Source organism: Cynocephalus volans, chromosome X (genome assembly GCF_027409185.1).
Source record: "Cynocephalus volans isolate mCynVol1 chromosome X, mCynVol1.pri, whole genome shotgun sequence".
In the NCBI taxonomy this organism is placed as follows: domain Eukaryota; kingdom Metazoa; phylum Chordata; class Mammalia; order Dermoptera; family Cynocephalidae; genus Cynocephalus; species Cynocephalus volans.
The window spans coordinates 30,669,747-30,694,814 of record NC_084478.1 but is presented as its reverse complement, the minus strand read 5'-3'; the positions used below and the strand labels follow the sequence as shown (position 1 = coordinate 30,694,814).

General features: G+C 35.1%; 1 protein-coding gene and 1 long non-coding RNA gene across 3 annotated transcripts in view; one reads left to right on the top strand and one right to left on the bottom strand.

Moving 5' to 3' along the window:
- Nucleotides 1-25,068, bottom strand: part of CNKSR2 (connector enhancer of kinase suppressor of Ras 2) — a 314,535-nt gene that overhangs the window by 50,610 nt on the left and 238,857 nt on the right. For both annotated transcript variants that reach the window (XM_063084016.1, XM_063084017.1), the window contains 7 exons: nt 19,906-19,954; nt 18,708-18,880; nt 15,895-15,968; nt 15,531-15,602; nt 9,244-9,311; nt 3,652-3,752; nt 1,153-1,699 (listed from right to left, as the gene is read on the bottom strand). In XM_063084016.1, coding sequence (XP_062940086.1) covers nt 1,153-1,699; nt 3,652-3,752; nt 9,244-9,311; nt 15,531-15,602; nt 15,895-15,968; nt 18,708-18,880; nt 19,906-19,954 — 1,084 coding nt within the window. The remainder of the gene's footprint in view (nt 1-1,152; nt 1,700-3,651; nt 3,753-9,243; nt 9,312-15,530; nt 15,603-15,894; nt 15,969-18,707; nt 18,881-19,905; nt 19,955-25,068) is intronic.
- The window catches only part of LOC134367301 (uncharacterized), a 42,428-nt gene continuing 18,800 nt past the window's right edge, over nt 1,441-25,068 (top strand). The window contains exons 1-3 of the long non-coding RNA XR_010022398.1: nt 1,441-1,781; nt 6,147-6,205; nt 18,810-18,892. This is a non-coding gene — a long non-coding RNA (uncharacterized LOC134367301). The remainder of the gene's footprint in view (nt 1,782-6,146; nt 6,206-18,809; nt 18,893-25,068) is intronic.

The following is a 25,068-nucleotide window of genomic DNA, read 5'->3' as shown; positions in this document are numbered from 1 at the left end:
GGGGGACCAAACCAGTAACTGCAGTTTCATCATTACTGGCTCAAGTATTCTGCACTAATTGGTAATTGGCCCAGACTACATTTTGAATAAAGAGATGCAAACTTTTTAATACTATTACTTCTATACTATATATATATTTTTTTCTTCTATACTATCTATCTATCTATCTATCTATCTAATCTATCTATCTATCTATCTATCTATCTATCTATCTATCTATCTATCTATCTATCTATCTATCTATCTATCTATCTATCTATCTATCATCTATATATATTTGCATCTTACATTTAGGACTTATGGACAAACCTAGATTTTCTTCCTAACTAAAATAACTGAGTTATAGCCTTTCCCTTAAACTAGCCTGGGTTTATGGACTGGTGTATCACGTTAGTTATAAACAGATACTTAGTATGGTATGTTGGATAAAGAACTTGATAACTAGTAAACATATTCTTAATGCCAACAAGACAGAGGGTTACTGAAATGACTGTCTTTCTTAAGAGTTGATTCATATAAATTAAGTTTTGCAATAAACACACGTACCAAGAAAGTAGATGAATGTTTTTGGCAAATGGTTTCTAGAAACAAGTTCAGCTATTTGGAGTTGACAGAAATGCTATGTAAAAATCTCTCCTTGGAAAAACTGTCTTTTGGATTTTTCCTTTAAATACTCTTAACAGTGCAAAGGGAAGATATATATGTATATGTGTAGGTGTGGGTGGGTGTATGTAGTCACTTATTCAACCAAGGCTCTGCTAACACCCTTCTTGAAGTATTTATAGTTTCTTAACCCAAACTCAGGGGGCAACCACTGTGGAATAACGGTCCATGCAAGTGAGAAGAATGTGGATAAGAGAAGCAACAAAAATAAACAAATACTATTAACTTTAAAAGGCAAATGGGTAGTTAGAGAAGAAAATTATTTGCCCCAGCTAAGTGTTCTGGGATATAAGCTTCATTACTCATCATTTTTTCCCCCAAGTTACTGAAGTTCTGGAAGTAGGACCACAAGGGAGACTTAACTTCCTATGCAGCAAGACCATTATTTTAAGAAAAAAGGGAAACAAAATTCTATTTTCTCCAAATAAGAAGTTGGAAAAAGTTAGGACTTTGTGTAGACAGGCTAAGAATCTCCATAAACATACTTACTTTTTTCTCCTATGTTTTCTCCTGCTGCCTCCCCTTCCTCCTCCTCCTCCTCCTCTTCCTCCTCCACTTCTGGGGGCTGCACATCATCCTGTGGGTCACAGACACTAACTGGCGCATTCAGACAGCAGTGGTTGAACCCACTATCTCGAGGCAGAGTGAAACTTCGAGGCTTGCCCCCATTTCCATTTAGCACTTGCATCCTCTCGCTCTCGGCTAAGGGGTACGGCCCATAGTGATCCTGTAGGTGGCACTTCTGAGTTGGAAGGGTGGACTGCCGCCTGTGCTCTGGAGAGATGGCCGCGGAGTCAGAGAAGACAGAATCCTCCAGGGGCAGAGTCTGAAGATAATGTAAGCCCGAACTTGTCAGTGGTGTCTCAATTAAATCCTGCCAGGAGCGGCGTTGACTGGCTGTCTTGCGAATAGGGGACACTGCACTGCTCCCGGTTACTTCCTGGCGAAACTCCTCATGGGAAGACTGAGACTGAGAAGTCTCTGTGGAGGAAAGCCGGCTGTGTTTTGCTTCTACATAAGGACTGGCACAACTCATCTGTGGAAAAAAGCCTCTGATCAATCTCTACTGAAATAACAGACCACTTCTACTGCCAAGGAACACATTTGGTTTTCATCAGGTAATATTTGAGTGGATGGACTCTGACATAGCCAAGTTAACAACTAGGCAAGTTTGCAGATGTTCAAGATTAGGCCCCGGCTTACATTTTAAGAGATAGAGACATGGATATAATGAAATGCAGCTAAAACAGGCTCTCATGAAAAATCTGACATATTAATGTAAACTTTTACAACAATGAAAGTATAAGAAAGTGTGTTTATGTGAGAAATATTTAGCAACTAAAAAAATTCCAAAGTTTTAAAATATTTACACATTTTGAAATCCTAAGGAAGCATTATCCACAGAGTCATATTTCTAGAATTTATGTAGTTTGGGGGTGAGAGCAAGAAGAAAGGCTTTTGGGTGGGAGAACAAGGTGCCTATAAACAGAACCCTTTCTCTTCTACACAGGTGAATGTCTGCTCCTATGGGTGCCACTGAAAAGTTGCCTTATAGTCTTGTGAATTCTATGACACTTTCCAGAGGGTTAAAAATATAGTCAGGATGAGATTATACCTTATTGGGGATTAGTATCTGCCTTGATCATAGACACTGTAGTGTACATAAATATACACAAAAATGGAATATTTTTATCCCTGGAATTTGAACTTTCAGAATATATGTTATAGCACAAAGCACAACTAAGAAAAAGGACTAGCATCAAGTGAATGCTGTAAAATACTCGTACTCACAGGTAACTCAACTGTGACAAGCCTTACTCTAGCTCTGTGGGCTAACAGACTGGCCCAGGTCCCTTTCTGGCAGCAAGAGTCAGATTTGTTAAATGTGACCATCACAAATGGGGCTGAGGTGGCAGCTAGGACAAGTCTGGCTGGGGTGAATGTATATATCACCCTTCCTGGTAAGGGAGAAGTTACTTGGCATCTCCTATGGGCAGTTGGTTACCTTGCCACATGTTAATAATAATATGAATAGTTTCCTTCTTGAAATTCACAAGCTATGTTTAAAGAGCTATTTGGTAAAGCTGCAGCTTCTCTTTCTTCCTGTTTTGTAAATATTTTAAAGGAATTATTCAGATCCTGATGTTTCAGAGAAAGAGGGAAAACATGATTTACCCTCTCCCCCCGAAGTGACACGGAAGTTGAAGTTGAATTAGGTTGGCTGTTGTTGTCATCTTAAACCCAGCTTCCGTTTCCTATGTGGAAGACTCAGTCTCAAGATAGGCAGAACAGATTCTTATGGTAACGTGACCATGGAATATTGTCTAAACTGGGAAACTACTGAGACACCCTTGGTAATTCTGATGGGAAATGAGCATAAAGTGGGATAGTCCCAAGCAAACCAGGACAATTGTTTACCCTATTGCAAGATCAAAGTACAGTCTATACATAGAGTAATTTACACAGGTTTTATAAGTCTAGAACATCATATAAAACATATACATTGAATCAGATCCCATGGCTGTCTAAAAAGCTACATGCCAAAACATCTTCCATACAGATATAATATTAACTTTTATGAGTTGCTTCTAGTGGACATAGTAATAAACTTTATTAGTATGAAATAGATAAGTTCAGTTTATACATATATCTCTTACCACAAAAACTTTTTTTGTTGTTAATTTCTTCATAAAGGCTACAGTGACATAAACAGTATATTGTCTTAATAAAACTGGTCATATACTTATTCTGCCCGGAATCTATGTAACTGTTTCTCCTGATTAAATACTCTTTGTATACTTAAAAAAGTTTTCCTTACTGATTTCAGACCACCAATTTTCTTTTCCCCTAAGAAACCTGAGGTTTGACATGAAATTCACTACATATATACATACATACATATACACACACACATATATTTTAACATACAAAGGGATGTTTCAGGTCAAAGTATCTTGTGACACGTTGAATATATTCCTTGTTACTTACAGAAGGAGGCCGCGGGTATGTATCGTAGGGGGGTGGAGGGCTGTCTTGTTTTGGTGTTGATGGAGTATCTGCTTCTTCCTTATCACTCTCACTCCAGTAATCTGAAAATTCACACACATGGATATATCAATATTGTATTTAAGCTTCTAGCCATATTTTCAGGAATATACACTACTATTTAACAAAAGGAAAATCTAAATTCCATTCCTGTGCCATGTTCCCCAGCACTGCCCTACCCCAGGCCCACCAACTTTTATTTTCAGCTGGGTTTTGAGGAGGAAGGAAGAGTACAGTCACTTAATTCCAACGTCCTTTTAAAGCAAGCAATTACACAGAGACATAATTTTAGGGAGTTAAGAGAAAGACGCTGCATAAGCCAAATAAGGTTTAGGATGCTTTACATTCTAGATAAAATTATTCTGAAGCTTCAATCAATAATGTCACACAATGCCTCTTAAAGGTATATCATTTTATCCTAAAGATGAATACTTAAAGAAAAGTAATGCATACATTGCCATAGATTTCTACAGATATAAACAGCTCCAAAAATAAAGTTCTTAATTCTCTTCACTGGCTTTAATTCACTGGTTATCTAACAATCGTTGCTTCCAGAGTCATGCTGACATGAATGTCTATAACACCATACTCCTACCTCTCCTTGGAAACACATGGCAAATCCTGATTCTTGCCAAATGCAAAAGGGCAAATCTGCTGATGTGGGCTGCAAGTTCCAAACTTCCAGAACTACTTAAAAGGGTAGAAAATGTAAGCTGCTAGACAAAGTGACTTGGCAGACCTCAGGCAAGAGGGAGGGGAAAAAGTTCTGATAGATACATTACTAGAGTAAGTCAAATGCAGCAAAAAGGCCAATAATCAGAATCTGTTTCAACTAATATCTCAACCACCCTATAGCTGTTGTGTTAATTTTTTACGTGGTTTACACGAAAAAAAAACCCCGGAAATATTACCCATATCAATCTCAGATGATAGAAGAGAAAAGGCATTAAAACAAAAGGTTCTTTATTCTTATAAAAACTTAAATCACAAAAGAATCATCACAAGTCTTAACTAATATTCAAATTTAGGTGAAAAAATCATGGCACATATTTTTAGAGGAATCCCTCTCCACCCAAGAATTCTCATGTTGTAATATTTTTATATATTTTCCCTGTGGTGCTGACTAATAAGCACAGCTAACATTTATTGAGTAATTACTATATGCTGAATAGAAGGGGTTTGAACTAAGAAATTACCACGCCCTAAACTTCTGAGGATTAAGTTTCTGGGACTCTTGTATAACACAGCAGGAGAGTTTGAAGTGAACTATGTTGATGATCATTTAATCCCCCTACCTCCTCCTGCTATATAACTCTGGCTATTGTGAATAGAAAATTCTTCAGCAACGAAGATTGGGAATAAAATAAATTGTACACATTACATTCAGGCCTTGAAACACAAGGACTCTGAAAATTCTATTTCTACTTTAAGTATTACCTTTCAGTAAAAGATAAGCAAGAACTAGTTAATCTGAATTTGATATTTGTTTTTTTACACGGGATCATGTCAGTGATAGCAAATATACTAAGCCTTCCCTCAAATGTGAATTGACATAGTTGCCTGGAAATGGATCCAGCAAATGCTTGTGAAAAAGCATGAACTATATACTCAGGTAGGTGTAGGTTCAATTCTTGGCTAAACAACTTACCATCTCTGTGCTCTTGTGATGGTTACTTAACTTCTCTGAATCTATTTTGTTATCTGTTTTAAAAGGGGTCTAATAATAACTGCCTTTCAGAATTATATTCGTGGGTACTAAGGCAACATATATTCAAGTGCCTCATACCTTGAAAGCACTCAATAAATATTAGGACCCCTTATCTTCTTGGGTGTATTTGTAGGTAGCATGCCAGGACAGTCTAACTCAAATCACACAGTTGATAAATGCCTGCTGTTTTTCCTCTCAGATATTAGTTTTTTTCTTGTAGCAAGTTCCAGCAATATAAAGTGAAATCTGGAGCACTGGGGCCTGGATTGGGTAGTTATGTGAGAGCTTGAAATGCTACTCGGAAGTCTCTGCTGGAGGTGAAGAGTCTAAACATGCCCCCATCCTTCCACCTTACACACAGTGGACTTGCCAAAAACACTCCTCCTTTATCCTTCCCACTATGTCCAGGAACTGTGGCACCAGTGCTGAGTTTCTCCTTGATGTTTTCACTGATACCTTGGTTTCTCAAGGAGTTAATACCTTTAGTGGTCCTTATTAGCACACTGAGGAGATGGTCACCATTTTATTAAGGGCTCTACAGCTATCACTACAATTGACAGATTTTGGGAGGTTCTCTTTCTACATTTTCCTCCCAGCTAAATTAGAAGAATTATAATCTACTATTTGATGTAATTCTTGATTTATTTAAAAGCATCATCAATCTCAAGTTTTCTTGGGTTGCCTAACAAAAGGCTGAAACACTGTTTTGCAAATTAATTTCTTTTCTTAGACTATGCTGTGTGTCTTTGAAAGAGCAACGCCAGAGAAGAGGCTACACAGAAAATTGAGGTAGGCTTTTTTTGGTTTGTGTGGAAGATTAGAGGCACATGGTTGCTTAGAAGTTGAAACTAATCTGATTTATACTCTAAGAACAAATTAATTATTTTTCTTAGCTCTCTATATAGCACAAAATAAATGGATACTTTTAATGTCTCCTGCGATGATATACAATTTTATAAGTAATCATGAATAAACAGTGCTGTCACTAGAAAAGAAAAGCTTCCACTTTACTTTCTCATGTTGACACAAAAGGATAATTTGAAAAAAATTGACTTTTTCATTTAGAAGTGTCAAAGAAATACAACATATTTCATTCATTTTTATGTGATTAAAGCTTTACAAAGACCAATATGTGTTTAAAAATAATGTGTCGCAAATGTCTGACTTGAAACTGGAAAAAAAAAAAAAAAACCCAGAAAATGTGGATTAGACATGTGCCTCTAGTAGTGTTCTATATAGAATACCATGAAATCCAATCATGCAGAATGTAGAAAGTCTAACAGTTTTCTGACCTATGTTAAAAGGCCTGAGAAATATACACTCTATATGGAAACGAAAATTATATCAGATCCTGGTTGCAATGCACTAGCAAGAGAGACTTGAACTGTACCTATTAGCTTCTGCCAATGATTTTCTACTACACTCCAGTAGGCACTAAAATATACACTCACATGATAGACTAGGGCAGCATGAATCCACAAAATACTTTTTGCAACCTTCATGTGCAATGTAACTTACTACTTCTTTCATCAATTATGATATTTGGTTATATAATACCAAGTACAAAGGAAATTCACTAAAATCTAGACCACTACAAAGTAATGCCAAATGATGAGATACAAAAGGTAAGCCTGAAATCCAAACTTCCTTACTCACACAAATTGACTTTTTTCAAAGATTCATTTTCCTATCAGTACAATACCCACATTTGTAATTCTTGTATCTCTAAAAAATCAGAAAATCATCTATAAGCACTATTTTATGCCTTTTAAAGAAATTTTAAAAGGCTGGCATTTTTTTCAGTACTCTTAAATTTTGGCCTATAAATTTCAATGAGGCATGAAGGGGGGAATAAATTTTAACCATTAAGAAATGCATCTTAATAACTGGTCTGACACTTCACAGTCTTGGCTGAGATTTACTAGTTTGATGGAGATGGCTTCCACGTTATTTGTGGAATTATCCATGCTGCTCCCAATCCCCAGAATGTTTAGTTACTTCCACATCCTTCCCATCCTATAAGAACCAGTTCAGAAAACAGAGCCAAAATAAAACCTTTCCCCATTCCCCTCCTGGAAGGACTCTTTCAGGCCTCATTCCCATGGAACTTGATTTGTACTTTATTACATTTCACTTTCTATATTGTATTAAGAGTACCTTTTCTACCAGAATGCAATGTAATTTCAGGCAGGATGGGTGTCTAGTTCACCCTTACATAATTATACTGCTAGCTGAGGGCCTTAAACAGAAACTTAACATTGAATAAAATTCTCTTCTTTGCCACCACCAGGCTCACTGACCACTTTCTCCAGCAAGCATTTCCTCATTAGCCCCACCTCTTAGGCTTTTTAAAAAATAATTTTCCATCTACTAAGCAATTTTTTATCACTTGCATACTATGTAAAAATTAATAGTCATTTGTTTTATTTAGCTATTTAATTTTTCTTAAATAATTCCAACCACGCAATTTTGAGGCCCTCGATAAAATAATTTCCCATTGGTAGCAACCAGGTTTTGGTGTTTATTTGAGATCTTCCTGCCCTGTCTTCTCACCCTGCACTGATCTGATCCACAAATTCCCATTTCCTTACCCCATGGCCCAAACCAAGGGTTGGTAAACTTCAGCCTGCAGGCCAAATGTGGCCCTCTGCCTGTTTTTACAAGGCCTATGGACCAAGAATGGCTTTTACATTTTAAATAGCTAGAAAAAAAAATCAAAAGAAAACTATGGTTCGAAGTGTAAAAAGTGATACGAAATCCAAATCTTAGTGCCCATAAATAAATTTTTATTGGAATGCAGTCATGTCCATTTGTGTGTCTATGGCTGCTTTCATACTACAACAGCAGCGTTAAATAGTTGTGACAGTGACTGTGTGGCCAGCAAAGCCCAAAATATTATTTGGCTCTTTACAGAAAAAGTTTACTGACCTCTCACTAAGCATTTGCTGACATACTGGCTTTGGGATCTGGTCATCTTCTTTACACCTCTAAAACTTTAGCTTTTGGATGTTTTAAAAAAGTTTTAGCTAAGGTTTTACTTTAAATCTGACAGGAAACAAAGTTTTTTTGAATCTCCATATCAACACACTGGCTATGCCCACTGGAGACACAACCACAAATAAGTTTGTGTTTGTGTGTGTATCATTCCATGGAATTCTTTTAACTTTAGGATGTCTCAAATAATTTCAAAAAACTATTTATGCTTGCAAGGGATGTACAATAAACACCCATTGGGAAGTGCGAAGTTACCTTTGAATGGTGACCACAGCTTTTATTCTTAAGATTTCAATTCTGCGTCATGACATTGTTTCATAAATCTGAGGTCAATATCAAGGCAAATTCCATAAGATCACAGTTACACAGTAACTGAGCTTAAGAATATAACCAAACAAGATAATTTATGAAAGAAGTGATTATTCATCTGACCTCTTTATAATACCAGGCCAGTTAAATGTCTACGAAAAGGCTAAATAGAAAAAACAGCTCACCACCAAGCACCTGGACTTGGGTCAGTACACGGGAGCTACTATAGGCTTTTTCATTTTTAAGATTTTGTTTCACCATAGGAACTAGACAGAAGGAGAGGTGAACAAACAGGAGAGAACTCTGCATTAGCTGCTCCAAAAATTTGAGAATTCAGTCCCTATCTGTTTAATTTACTAAACCTTACCTATAAGATGCTATGGTCTAGATTTAAAGTTTCCAGAAGAGAAATAAACACAAATAAACACATTTTCTCTCCAGTGGTAGCAGCAACTCACTGTATAGAATAATGGCAAGAAAAAAAGTATAACACAATTATAAAATAAAAGAAAGTATTCCTTTACCTTGTTCTTGCTTAATTCTCTCTCTTTCTGCATATCCTGCAGTCAGCATATTAATTCTGTTAAGCCATCTAAAAAGAACCAAATATTAAAAATCAATAACACCGCAACTTAATTTCTTTTATTTTTTTCACATTGAGATATCATCTCACCCCAGTTAGACTGGCCATTATTAAAAAGACTGAGGATAACAAATGCTGGCGAGGATGTGAGGAAACGGGAACTATTCTACACTGTTGGTAGGACTGTACATTAGCAAGCCATTAAAGAAAACAGTATGGAGGCTTCTCAGACAACTACAGATAGAGCTACCATATGATCCAGCAATCCCACTATTGGTTATATAGCCAAAGGAATGGAAATCATCATGTCGAAGGGACACCTGCACTCTCATGTTCAGTGCAGCTTTATTCACAATTGCCAAAAAATGCAACCAACCTAAGTGTCCATCGATGGACTGGATAAAGAAAATGTGGTATATATACACAATGGAATACTACACAGCCATAAAAAAGAATGAAATTCTGCCATTTGCCGCAACATGGATGAGTCTGGAGAAAATTATGTTAAGTGAAATAAGCCAGATAAACAAAGAGTAATACTGCATGTTCTCACTCATAACTGGCTGCTAGGAAGGAAGTAAGGGAGGAATGGATGAGGGAGGGAAAGAGGAAGGAAGGAAAGAAGGAAGGAATGAAGGAAAGAAAGAAAAGACCACAACAATACGATGAACTTTCAGAAGTAGAGAACAAACCTAAGTATACTAGACATGGGGGGAAGGGAAGAAGGGGGTTTGGGAAGTGATGGCTCAGGCAAAGTGCATAAAGAAACATCACAATTTGTAAAAATGAATATGCTAATAACAAATAAAAATTGTTTAAAAACTTAATTTCTTATACTTTGGTTTTCAGAAATATTTCTAAAATAACTAAGAATATGTGGAATAATCCTACATATAAGATGTGTTCTTTGCTACTCTTTATTCATAGTGCCTTCAATGGGCCATAATTTGCTGTAGTACAAATTGCTCCCACAACAAAGATGTAATTTCAATAGAAAAGTCTTGGGCAAAGCGGTTAATATCTGTAACATAAAGGGTCTTGAGATGATCAAAGCCATATTAATTCTCTTGCTCCAAATGTAGATGTTCTTTTTCCTCAGAATAAATGATCCTTTAGAGATATTTAAATAATACCAGGTCTAATTATTCTGATAAGGGAAAAATTATGAGCCTTGTCTGTCAAAATAATAGTATTACTATAAAATAATAGTTTTGATTAAACTCATTTAAGTTTAATGATTCGAGGGGAAACACATTTCAGGAGTACTTCAGAAACTTGTCTCTAAATACAAGGGTATTAGATTTTTCAAAGACACAACAAACATATACAATTTTAACCTCTGTTTAGAGCCTGAAAATGTATTTTCATGAACAATAGTAAGTTAAAAAATGAATCTTAGTTCTTTCCCTTTTCAGTAGTGCTGCTATTGCCAATGTAGAAACTACCTGAAACAAAGTACTGTTTCAATCTCTTTCTTTTGTCCCACCAGGGCCCTCCCTGTGTTTATTATTCCAAGTATTTACATTGCATCAGATTATCAAATCACAAAATCTTTAAACAAGGTGACAATCTCCCATTCATCAGTCCTGAGCAATAATCTGTATACTTTCCCAAATAAGAAGGTGAAGAAGAACCCACCTTCCACATTAGCTTGGCTAAGCTTGGAATTGCTAGGACAGTTGACATTAAATTGTGGAATTATCTGATCTAGATATATTTTTATGAAAAACTTGTGTTTGAGAACTTTTTCTCCTAAGATTTTATCTCTCCTGTTAAAGTAAAAGATGACATTCTTTGAAGTGACTCATATATTTCATCATTTATGCCAAGTGGTGTTAACTGTGCATCAGATGCTTAGAATATCTTGAAAAGGAAGGAAAGTTGCATGTCTAATAGACAAAATCACATCTATGGAAATTAAAGCTTTAATTTTAAGAATAAGTCACTTAAAGCCCAGCTTTATTTTGGCAAAACTACAATGTAATTATCACCTCAATTATGTTTGGGAAGTAAAGAAGAGACTGGAATAGAAATAGAATAAAACAAAGATTGATCAAATAAATTCAGTAGCAATGGTATATACACACACTCCCCAAAATTATAAACTATAAGTTGAGAGAAGTCAACTTCATGAGAAATAATCTTTTAAAAATGACTCTAATCATTACTAAAAGGTCAATATTAAAATGTATAGTTCACTTGTACTATAAGGCAAATCTTACCTTGGAAAGACTGGCCTGGTGCTTTTGGAGTGAGACTAATGATAATACTACTAAAGGAAAATTATCATTCAATTTTAATCCAGTGTCTTGTATTTACTACTTTTAAAAAAATCACTGAAATTTTATTTTATCAGAGGTCTAAAGAACAATAGGTTCCTTATGAGATGAATTAGTAAACTAAAAAAAGGCTTCCTCAATTTTTCAATTCAACAACATTTTAGTGCCTGCTATGTGCCAAACAATGAGCTATGGTTTAGGGTACAGAAATAAATCATTCAATGAACTCTGGAATTGCTATATTTCATAAGAAAATTGAAAGTTTAAACTAGTTTTAGGAAGAAAAATCCTGCTCATGATAAAAACTCTTTAGAAACTGTAGTATACTTAGGCCACTGTATATAGCCACAAAAGGCTAAATAGTATACAATTTTTGGTGCTGTCTTGGATAAACTTGTCCTTAATGCTTCAGCTATAAGATACTTATTAATATACTTGCTATAGTAATGATTTGGTATTTTTAGGCTATTACAAAAGCAGAAATGTATGCACTAACTGACTCAAGGAATATTTATTGAGAGGCTGTATGTGCCAGGTACTGTTCTAGGCACTGGAGATACAGATGTAAACAAAACAAAGTGCCTGCCTTCATGATGCTGATATCATAGTGAGGGAGACAGACAATAAAACAAACAAACAAAGCAAGGTAAAAAGTTCAAATGTCAAAGGTGCTGAGGATGAGGGGAGGCTATTTTAGGTAAGGTGGTGAGAGATTCAAGTATTGAATTTACAATCTTTCCAATATATTGATAGAAAAGTTCTTAATATTAGGTCTAAATTCAGTACCTTACCATATCATTAATGCTTTAAAACAAGAAAATATAGGTAAGGGGATATTGGGCCTACAGTGAACATTCTAATGAGATGTCCATAATGAACACAGAATAATGTATTGAGAGGGAAATAAGAGTAAGAACCATGAGAAAAATACATAAATAATACCAAATAGAAATTGATGAGTCCTTATAATTACAAAGACATATGTACTGACATGGTAAGGATTGTATAGGCCAAATAAATTCAGTAAATAGGTCTCAATACTTGAGAAATATGTTTTGTTTTTCCCCACAGATTTCTCACAGACCAGAAAAAAAATCTTTTTTTAATATTTCAGTGTTCATTTCTGAGGGAACAGATGGATGGTAATGGGTGCTCAGAAGTGTTTTTGCAAATTACCTCACAATCAAACTTATAGCTGCTCAAAAATAGGTGATATTTTAATATTAGATGTATGCGTATATATACACACATATCTTTGGGTATAGGTATGTACATGTGTGTATATATAATTTAGAGATTACTTTTTAATTGCAATTACTAGGTCCTGTCACCACTGGCATTATATATTTTTTAAATACAGAAAAGAAAAATATATTTCTGTGTACCATGGTATATATTCAAAAAAAATAGATATGATGATGCTTAAAATATTATGAAATGATCAGATAAAGCATATATGTACTATAACTATAATTTTTTTATAAATATACAATCTCTTAAAGATTTAGGCACATGCCTTTAAGATTACATGTAGAACACAACAACACCCAGATCATCTTGCTGTTATGTAACAATCAGGTGATGGAACAAAGCTGTAGGTGGGTGTCTCTCCCTATCACTAATCTTCTATGAATAATTTTAACACTCACTCTTCCCCCCTTCTATTAGCAAGTAATTTTTAAAAATCTGCCTATTTAAAGTAGACATTAGGAATAGGATTATTAAAAAAAAAGCAAAATGATAAAAATCCACTGTAATTAAATTTAACCATTCAGTACTCTAGGACAATTTAATTCAGAAAGTTGTAGTGTAGTATGGCAAGCCTTACATGAAACAGTACTCTTAAAAGTATGAAGTGGAGGGCTGGCCAGGTAGCTCAGCTGGTTAGACCACGGTGTTATAACACCAAGGTCAAGGGTTCAGATCCCCACACCAACCAGCCACCAAAAAAAAAAAAAAAAAAAAAAAAAAAGAAAGTATGATATGGAGATGACATTTTTGATCAGATTCAGTTTTTTTTTCTTTGACCCACTGCTTAGAAAAAGCAACAAAATGAACCACATGGGTATGGTTTCGCAGCTTCTGTGATATCTGGAACCAGATACAGCCATAGGACTATTAGGGAAGAGTAGTGACATCAGCATTTTCTTGAAGCTATTGCTAATATGGGGTGGGGAATGGAGGCCAATAAGGGCTTTTTTTGGTTCACAAAAATGCATTTTTAAACAGGCAATTTCTAAGCTTAAAAAGATCCTAATTAGCATGTATTATGAATGACTAAATTATGTTAATTCTTAGAGGGAAGTGACTGGGTTCTAGTGCATCCATCTTGTAAGACAAGATATGCTCATGTATACCACTTATTTTCAATTTGGTCATGATATAAATCCTTCGTATTTATTCCTGAGGTATTGAGCTTAACGTGGTAAAATGGATCATTAGTAACTAGAACAGTAGAATAATAAAATAATTAAAACACAAAATAAAGCATCACACCCCGCTCCATGTGCCTGTGAATAAACATTTTCATTTTGAGAACAAGGAGAAAAGGCTCTCCAAATTCCAATTGCCTAGTGTGAAATTTCAAGATAAGCTATACAAATCAAGTGAAGATTATAGAAACTACATGAAAGGCTCAGTTCCCTTATTAATAATAAAAGATTTAATCAAGTGTTCTCAACACCCTCTTTCTTTGTCATTTCCTTGTATTCATATCCTTGCTTTGGAAAACCATGCTTGTATTGCCAAGTGTCAAAGAACAAGATTATTTATAAAAGCACATTAAGTGTTCATTTAGTGTGTTCAAGAACATTTATGAAGCTATACAATTTTGTGCTTAAAAACACCTGGATGCTATTTTTTTAAGAGACACACAAGGAAAGGTAAATGTGGTAAGAGCACAAAATATATACAAATATATATTGATAGTGAACACTTATATATCACTTACAATTTAGCAGGCACTGTTCTAAGCCTTTTATGTGTGCTTATTTACTCCTCACAAAAGTTTTACTGATAGGGATGGTTATTATTCCCACTTTATAAAATGGTCAATAACCTGGCATAGAGAGGTTAAGTTTATTGCCTAAGGTCGCATAGCTAAGAGGTGATAGAGCTGGGATTAGGATAGTTATTATTCCCATCCATCTGTTGTATAGACTCAACAATAACAGGCATGAAGAGGTCTCATTCTTTCTCCAAGATCACACAACTAGTAAGTGTTAGAGCTGGGATTTAGACAGCCTCATTTCAAAGTCCATGCTCCTGACCACTACGCTATGCTGCCTCTCCCTAACTGTAGGCAGGTTATATATGTAATATGCACTCGCTGCTGGTTATAGAAAGGGGAAAATTTGGAATCAAACCTAATACTACAATTTTAGAAAACAGAGAGGGGAAAAGAAATAAAAAATATATATTTATATTATAGGTTTTCCCTGAGCTATGGAGTAACCACGGACCCATCTAATCAAATTGGCTGTCTGGTCCTGTCCAGTGATAGATGAAAGGTGACAGAAAGAAATACTAAGTTTTCATAGACCCAAATTATTGAGATGGATATTTTGTCAAAAATACTCAGTACTTTAAAAAGTCAGTTTTTCTGTGGAAATCTTTTTTCCCCCATCTGAGAATAAATTTTAAGGCATATTCTTGAAATAAACTTTAAAAAAGTCTCTTTTTATGATGGATTTTATTTTTGGCCTATATAATGTATCCTAGCACCTTTTTGGTAAACTTGACAAATAGTCAATGAGTTTATTTTGACTTTTTAGGTGTGGTTCATTAAAATTAGGTATGGCCGCATAGAGCTATAGCTGGGCCCAATTTATTTTAAACTGATTGGTTTAGAAACTTCAGTGACATTATTCTCTAAGCATTACTGTAGAAAACTTAGAATTCGAGGCCTTACTGACTCTCTAAGTACTTTGAAATTTAAGTAATACTTTACCTGTTCATATCATCAAGATGTTCAGCAGCAAAATAAAAGCTTTTGATTTTAGGATGACAGGCTTTGAATGCACTGCAAAAGGAAAGAAAGTACATTTATTTTATTACAAATTGGGAAATAAGTTCGAACCAAACAATTTTTATGGGTAAAATTACCTGAACATCTAACCTGAGTTCACATATATAATGCTTCTAACCATGATGACATAAATCAGTAAAAAATTCAATTTTCCACCCATAAAACTGCTTTCTTATTACCTCGATTTGAAAGCATTAGACAAGCAACCTATACCTTAAAAGATGGAATTAAACAAACAAAAAAACCCTTTCCCTTTTCTCCCTCTCCCCAAATAAAATCAACTTACTATTTCTTGCGGCATTCACTGGCTCTATCAATTTTAAATTCAGGCAGACTGATGAATCCTTCTGCTTTTTCATCCTAAAGAGGCAACACTCTGTTTAGGCTATTATACACAAAGGTTGGAAGCTAACAATTCTGTATAACTATGACTTCAATATCTATATTAATAAATCTGTTCATTAAATTCCTTCAATTAACATTTTAGAGATTGGAATTCCATTCTTACCTGTTATACTCTATAAACTGAAAATACATTTTGAACATAGAATAATACAAATTAAAATATGCAACGCACTTTAAAAATAAAGCGAGGATAGAAAATTCTTTAATTCTCAAAGTGAAACATGTTTTATAGGTAATTTTCTGATCAGAATCGCCACACTGACAATTCACAATTTTCTATTATTCTTAATGTTCAGATGTAAAATATAGGGATGTTTACTGATTCAATTTCCTTTCTGCAAGCCCGAATTAAGTTTTTTAAAAATTATATCACAGTTATTTTGTGTCTTCAAAAGTGTACAAATGAAATAGGTCAACTTGATCTTCAAATATCTGGCTTGGGGTACATGCTATTAATATAAAGGTCATTTTCACCTGGAAAATTGAATAAAATGAATAAAATTCTCCTCTCTCTAATGCTGGGTGGAAAAACAAGACAGTAGATTTATCCAAAATCTTATGTTAGACATAAATTAACCCAACTAAGCTCATGAGCATGCTCCTTGGACTTTTACCTTATCTGTTCTATACCAGTCCATAGCTCCTTATATATCAAGTTCAAGTGAGATTATACCCTACCCACTATCTCAAAGAAAAAATAGATTCTGAATTGAGAGAGAGAGAGAGAGAGAGAGAGAGAGAGAGAGAGAGAGAGAGAGAGAGAGAGAGAGAGAGAGAGAATGTGTGTGTATGATTTCTTTCAATGCTAAGTTTCTATGCAAAACTCAAAAATTTGAAGCTACTAATAGTGATTAAAATGTACATGTTAAAAAAAGGAGCAGTGTTAAACTTTTTAAATATTTGAATATTTTTCTTTCCAGTCGTGGAGTTAACAATATTTACAAATCGTTTTCTCAACTTTGATTTCTATGTTTTGTTACTCTTGATGTCCTTAAATTAAAAATTTAAAATTTTGAGTGATTTTAAATATTTTTGGAGTAGTTATCATCTCCTCATATTAATGTGATTAGGGAATTTTACATTTCCACTAAAAACAAAATCATGCTAAGGTATTTCTTGCAATGTATTCTATGGAATTATTCACTCATCTCTCACAAGGCTAAGACGCTAACAATAATTTGCTGATTGAATAAAAAGGGGTCACAGTTTTTTACTTAAATTTTGAAAGATAGAATATAATCTAGTATATAGCAGACAAATCTATAAGTAATCTTATAATAAAGAGAAACATAAAAATATTATATCTGGATACTACTCGATTGGCATATAAAAAGTATTGAATATATATCCATTAAATAAAAATGTAGATAAAATTATGGTTTGTTTTCTATATCTAAAATAAGACACATTCAGTGAAATAGAGAATATTTTAGATAGTTGTGTGACTGCCACAAAAAATACCAAAAGTACAGAAAACCACCTAATCCTTTTACATAGGTAATATAGATATTTCTGTTAAATAGCAAAATATTAAGTCAAGATTTTATTGAAAGAAATGAGGTCCGTTTGGAAAATATTACTAATAGAATACGTTTACTGAGCACTTAGTATGTACCAGGCACTGTTCTAAGTGGGCTTTACATGCATTGATTCATTTCATACATGTGATAGCCCAGTGAGATAAACACTATTGTTACTCCCATTTTGCAGATGAGAAAACTGAGGCACAGTAAGTCAGGTGGTGCAATTCCTGTGTCTACTCTCTAACCATAATATAACATAACATAACAGCCTGTCTAGGGAAAATAAAAATTCTCTAGATACTGTATGTGATATAATCATAGGCATAATAATATTGTTACATTATATTTCAGTAATTAATCTTCAAATGAAAATTGATAAATGTCTTAACATAATAGTATTTGTACACTACATTAAACCATGTACGTTTTTTGATAAAATAACGTAATAGTAGAAGTCATTGTTAGAAAAAACTAATAAAGTGAATTGACAGATGACTACAGCAAAGGAATCAAAGCAAATATATAGTTAAGGGAACATCAATGAATAAGGTATACTTTTGGCACATCTGTTGAGATATGTAATAGGTTGTATGATTGCTCTAGATATAAATCTGTTGTACTAAAAAAAACCCCAGGAAATCATAAGTACAATTAAATGTGTTATATACTTTTGGCCCCAATTGGGCCAAGTGAAATGAATACTTGCAGATTTTCAAAACTAGTCTACTAGTTCATTGTTTAAGAAAAACTGAAATAAATTTAAATGGTATTAATTTACTTAAATTATTAAAGGGTTTCCTCCTAAAAAAAAAAAAACTAACAAAAAAATGTAAATCTGTGAACAAAAGCAAGACATTTAAAAATCTATATCAAATTTCCATGTATAATGCTTTTCATAGAGCTTGAATGAGCTTGCTATTTTTAGTTAGATATAGAAAATTCTACTATACGTTATCTGTGTTTTAGATATATTGCTACATTAGAATAATTAAGACGACCCTATCTTTTGAACTCCAAAATGCAATCACTTTAAGAGGGCAGATTGAAAAATAACTAGCAGAAGTCTCCTGAATTGGCCCTAAGGTGATTCTATGATTTTAAAATATGCCTCAAAATGTTGATTCTTTTGGTTAAAGATAGAGAATGGAAGAGAAAATGTGCTTTGTCTTACCTCCTCATTAATATACCAATATAGGGATGCATCCTTTAGGACAAACCAATATTTCTTCCATTTCTGTGAAAAATAACTCTTCGCATCTTTCTTTTTCCAAAGCCAACCTTCACAGTCACCACGGCCAAGATCTTTGCAAGAAATTCGTCTTTTGCTCTTGCCTGCTATAGGACCTAAAGATAACAGTGAGTGACAATGCTCTTTAAAAACGTATGAAGTAGGGCTGGCCCGTGGCTCACTTGGGAGAGTGTGGTACTGATAACACCAAGGCCACAGGTTCAGATCCCTGTATAGGGATGGCTGGTTAGCTCACTTGGGAGAGCATGGTGCTGACAACATCAAGTCAAGGGTTAAGATCCCCTTACTAGTCATCTTTAAAAAAAAAGTATGAAGTAGATGATTAATCTATGGATCCCCAAAATAAGTCTGGATACTTAACAACCTTAAAATTGGAACCAGCCCAAATGTCCATCATCAGATAAGTGGATACAGAAAATGTGGTATATCTACACAATGGAATACTACTCAGCTATAAAAAAGAATGAAATACTGCCATTTGCAACGACATAGAGGGACCTAGAGAGAATTTTATTAAGTGAAACAAGTCAGGCACAGAAAGAGAAATATCACATGTTCACACTTATTTGCGGGAGCTAAAAATAAATAAATACACAAAAACCGGGGGGGGGGGGTGTAGGGAAGAAGACATAACAATTACAATTCCTTGAAGTCTATACGACAAGCAAACAGAAAGGACATTGTTGGGAGGGAGGGGGGAGAGGGAGGAGGGAGGGAGGTTTCAGTAATTGGCCACAATAATCAACCACATTGTATATTGACAAAATGAAATAAAATTTGGAAGAAAAAAAAATTTTATTGAGTCAAAAAAAATTGATTTTCACGTTGTATTAGAATAGGAAAATATGGAAATCTTTAATACCTTTCTTCCCACATAAGTGAAACACAATTTAATTAGAAATGTGTAATCTCAGTCTCGAAACTTGTTGAAAACATTTGTTGTAAAAGGTACCTTGTATTGTAACTGAACTAAAGGAGAAGCTGGTCTTGGCAGCTCTTGCACTAGGGGATTGTGCTCTTTCAAACCACACTGGGCTCAGGCAAGAGAGGATGGGTGAAGTCTGCTGGTGGTTATCACAGTGCAAATTAATCAGGTAAAGGTTTCATTTCTTTTTCTTACCTTTATTTTTCTTCTTTGATTTGTGCTGCAGAGAGGACTGCTGAAATGTCTGAAATCAAAGATAGGGAAGAATGTTATCTGATACTCAGGGTGCAATCCGGAGCACCAGCATGCTACATAGAACTCTTAGGAGCTAAATGACGACTCTAAACTCTGGTCAGAGAAAGCACTTTCTTTTTCCAAAGCCTCAAAACAAATTCACACGTATCATGTCACTTAACTTACTAATCCGCTGAGGCAAGAGAGGATATTGTCTTTACCCTTATTTTGTAGGCAGAGAAATGAGGGCACAAAACATCAGTGAAACTAAGGGCTCTTATACACATACACACACACTACTTTGCACCTCTTTAGGGGCTTATTATGCTTTCTCTCAGACAATGTCTCATTTGATTCTCACAAAAATCATATGAAATAGACAGGCAAACATGATTATCCCTTGTTCCCTTAAAGTTCATTCTATTCTGTAAGCTACCATCACCTACTGATCTCCTACCCCCTTAGTTCCTAAATATTTCAGCGCTTGAATCCATATTTTCTTCTCATACCTACTTATGTCACTATTATTGGTGACTAATCTTTATGTAGATGATGTCAACACCTTGTCCCCTCAGTCTCTTATTTCCAGTGATCTTTATCTCCCCTACTCCTCAGCTACCCACTCCCATGACGTATGTTTGATATCTTAAGCACACCCCAGACACTGCCTTTAATACTTATGGTTCACGTAGTCTAATACCCCCGTTCTTTCAATTTTTAAAAAAATCTTCATTGAGGCATCCAATTCATTGACCTTACCACCCCCATGTGCCTGTAGTTCTCTCCTTCCACTTGGTTCCCATGAAAAATTGCTATAATCATTTCCTTGAGCCACACTCCCTGCATCATACCCGCCTAGCTAAACAACCATCCCGGTTAAAACCACCTACCTGTTTACTGCATGCTAGGTACCTGAACATCTTACTATGTCTGAAGAAAACCCTACAGCTGTACTGACTGGTCTAGCTTTCATTTAATGACTATAGCTCACTGGCTCCACTCAGAAAATCTACAAGCCAGATTGTTCACTGGTGTAGTAAGATTAATTATGTTCATGTAATTAGCTAGTAAGAGGAAACAGACAGCATGTGTGCTTTTAACTTACAGATATTCCTTCAAAATGAATTTTAGGTAACAGATCGTTTTTCGTTACAAAGATTTAGCTGTAAGGGGGCAACTGGATTTTGTTTACAAAAAATTTGCTGGTATTGGTCTTATACAATAAATTCATATTTTGTGACAGTATTATTTAGTATCTTTACTCAAAAAATAACATTCTACTTATATAATAATTTTCTTTTTCTGTATATGATATACATAAGTCTAATGAATATAATGTTACGGGTAGATACCAGTCCTAAAGATAAGGATCAGAAAATTTGCTGGCGTACAGTGTAAACCAGAAATAATCACCTAAGTGTCAAAGCAATATAAATATGTATGCGTGTGTTACGTGTGTATGTATACATATATATATCAAACTTTGCAGCATCTGTGGCTATAGAAATTCACAATCAATTTTTGAGAGAAAGCATAAAAGATAAAACTCATTATGCTGTGTTGATTTTCTTGAGTGCACTTTGCTTCAAAATAATAACTCAAATAGCAACTCAGTGTGCTTAAGTATAGTTCATTTGCATATAGTTATTTTCCCTAAATTGTTTGGCTGTAAAATTACTGATTGGGTTTTTTCTCTTTTGTGTTTCCACAAGTAATCATTATAGTTTTACAGCTCATTATTTTGAAAAATGACAAAGATGGGGGTGGTTTGTTTTTAGGAAGCTATGTGGATAACAGGCAGCTTGAAAGAATTGGGTTATATAATGTATCTCCTTTGCTTCTCACATGCTATTCCTTAGAACCTGAAGGTCTACTTAACAGTCTACACAAAAATACATTTTATGCTCTCCAGGTTTTCTTTTTAACAAGATTACCTTTTCTTCCTCTATATTTTCATAAAGATCATGATTGCAGAGTATAATCGGTGTACATATTGTTGAAACCTGAGAACTCCTAGGTACTCAATACAGATTTATCCATCATTCAAAGAGGCAAAGCCTTAGATGTCTTTTGTAAATATTGCAAATATTACAATAGAGTTCTCTTAAGAGAGATTTCATTATTTTTCCTAGTGACTTGACATTTTCTAAAATGAAAAAGTAAATTTAATTATATGCTTTTGAAGATAATGGGAAAAAACCATTTAAACTATACAGTTAGGTCTCTGTGTAGAAAGAGTTAACGTTGCAGGCCTAAGGCTGCTAACTAAGAAGGACCTACTTGCAGGGTTGGCCCTTAGTTGGCATCTGGGAAGCTGGCCGGTAAACAGTTCCCTATACTGATATAAAGCTTCCCTAAATGATAAGACTGTTTGGCCCACCTGTGGCACTGAATATCTGCTTTCCTTCTGGGAGTGTGGAATTTTGGTAGTTGCTAGGCAGAAGATGCCTATGTGACCAATTCAATAAGGTCCTTGGGTGCTGAGTCTCTAATGAATTTCCCTAGGCAGAAACATTGCACATATGTGACTGCATTTCTGCTACTGGGGGAGAGTGTGCTCTGTGTGACCTGTCATAGGAGGGAGAGAGCATAGGAAGTCTGTACATGGATTTCTCCAGATTCCACAGGTGTCTCTTTTCCTTACTGATTTGGCTGTATATCCTTGCTGTGCCACAATAAATCTTAGCCATGACTGCAACTATATGTTGAATTTTATGAGTTCATCTAGCAAATCACTTAACATGTGGGTGGTCTTGGGGAACCCTGAAATAGCCTCATATTCAAAAAGATCTCTTCCAAATTTATTGAGCATCTATTGTTGCTCTCAAGATATTTGTAGATACTCTGTCATTTGTTTGTTGTAACCAGTTTGGCTATATTTTACATCTCCAGTATATCTAGTTGGTATCGGATCTTTTGAATATCCACTGTTCTTGATCTTCCTGTTTTTATTTCAAAATTTATGTTGAGGGCTATTGTGAATTTCCCATAATTTGCACTTAGTGAGGAAAGAAACACCAGATTGTTTAGTTCATTGCCCCCCCCCCTTTTTTTAAAGCAATGAACTATTAATATTAATATTGAACTAAAAATATTAATTTTTAAAGATGCTTTGGAAATTTATTTAGAATACAAGTTTCTTTCTGAAAGGAAGATTCTTTTTGCACTCATCCTTCCCTGGCTAAGGGTTTTGCTGTTTTCTTCATCCTTTCCTTGGGTGCCTTCAGACACTAGGCAGGCCTTTTAGTGGTGGCATGGGTTGCTGTCCCATCTATGCAGTCCAAGTGGGAAGCTTGGCCCACAGTTCTGAGTATACATCTGTCTTTGCTCCCCGTTGACACCCAGGAATTCAGCTTTATATAAGTCTTAGCCCTGGTCAGTGGTTGTATCTTTATTCAACCTCCTTACTCATGGGTGAGGAAGGTCTGCTTGCCTTCCTAGTTGATTTCACCCAGTGAGTCAATCTCTAGTTTCTGACATAGCTGAGGTCCATTTGTTTCTCTAATAGTCATTAGAGAAGACCCCCAGCCATCTCTAGTTCTTTCTAGACTCAGAGCCTAGCAGATATGTGGCTTTAGTTACTAATTATCATGGAGCATTTCTGTTCTTTCTTCTGGTCCTTGGAGACTAGATCTCATTTTTGACCATGACCTTATCTTATTGTTTGTTTTACTTGATGTGTTTGAGGTAGGGTGATTATGAGGGGGTATGAGTATAGAAGGGTGTGTATGTGTGTGTGTGTGTGTGTGTATGTGAATTTAAAGGATAAGCTTATTGACCACCCAAAATTGATTCCTTTTGTAAGCATTTTTGAAAGCCAATTCCCTTAAAAACCATATTTTTATCTTATTTCCTAAACCATCACTCATTAAAATCTTTCTCATGACCTCACTAGCATTTTCTGTTTATTACAGTGAGCATCCAGGTGAAAGTTTTTTTAAACTTTCTAAGAATGTTCTACAAACTCTGATATTACTTACAGTCCTGGTTGGTGATATGAATTTGTAAGTTACTAAAGATCAGAGTTTGTAGAATCAAATATAGTTTTCTATACCTCAGTAAAAGGCAATTCAATTCTTTCCTCTCTAGTGGCTTAGGTATAAAATCTTGGATTAAACCTTAACTCTTTTCTTTCTCTTACATGCCAAAGCCAATCCATCAGCAAGTTATATCTGATCTGTCTTCAAAATATATTTACAATATGACATTTTCTCACTGTACCTACTATCACCACCCAGGTCCAAGCCATTGTCATCTCTCACCTGGATTATTGAAATGCCTCCTCACTGTTCTCCCTGCTCTGCTCTTACTCCCACTAATTTTAACACAAGAACCAGAGTGATCCTGTTAAATTATGATTTGAATTGTGTGATTCCTATATGCAAAACTTTACAGTGACTTCTCATCTCACTCTAAATAAATGCCTATATCCTTTCAATGACCTTGGAGGCCCTATGTGATCTGGTCCCCACTACATGTGCCTATTGCTGTCACCCTTGCTAACTTTGTTCCAGCTACACTCGCTGTTCCTAGATCTTGCCAAGTATAGTCCCATCTCATGGCCTTTACCCCTGCTGTTCCCTCTGTCTGAACTGTTTTTGCCCAGATATTGTCATGGCTCACTCCTTTACCTCTTTCAGGTCATTACTCAAATGCTTTCTTTTTAGTAAATTCTCCCCAGGCTTCCCTATCTAAAATTTTTATCCCCACTGCCCGCAACACTTTCTATTTTCCTTCCCTGCTTTATTTTTCTCCTTAGCATTTAGCATTATCTAAAGTACTTAACATTTCTTATTTATTACCTGGACTTCCCTCCAAATATAAAGTCTGTAAAGAAGGGGAATTCTGTTTTATACACTGCTTTGTTGTCTGCCTAGAACAGGGCCTAGCACAGAGCAGGTGCTCAATAAATATTGGCTGAGTGAATGAATGCTGAACAAACCATCAATGAAAAGCATGGATATAATTTTAATTAGCTGATTGTTTTAACCTGAAGAAGTCTTGGTGTTGGGGGGGGGGAGGCAGGGAAGCCAGATGTCCTTTATCGAGTAATACATTTATAGTACATTACTGAAAGTTCTGTTCTTTAATAGGCCATTCCTTTTGGTAGATAAGAAAAAGTTC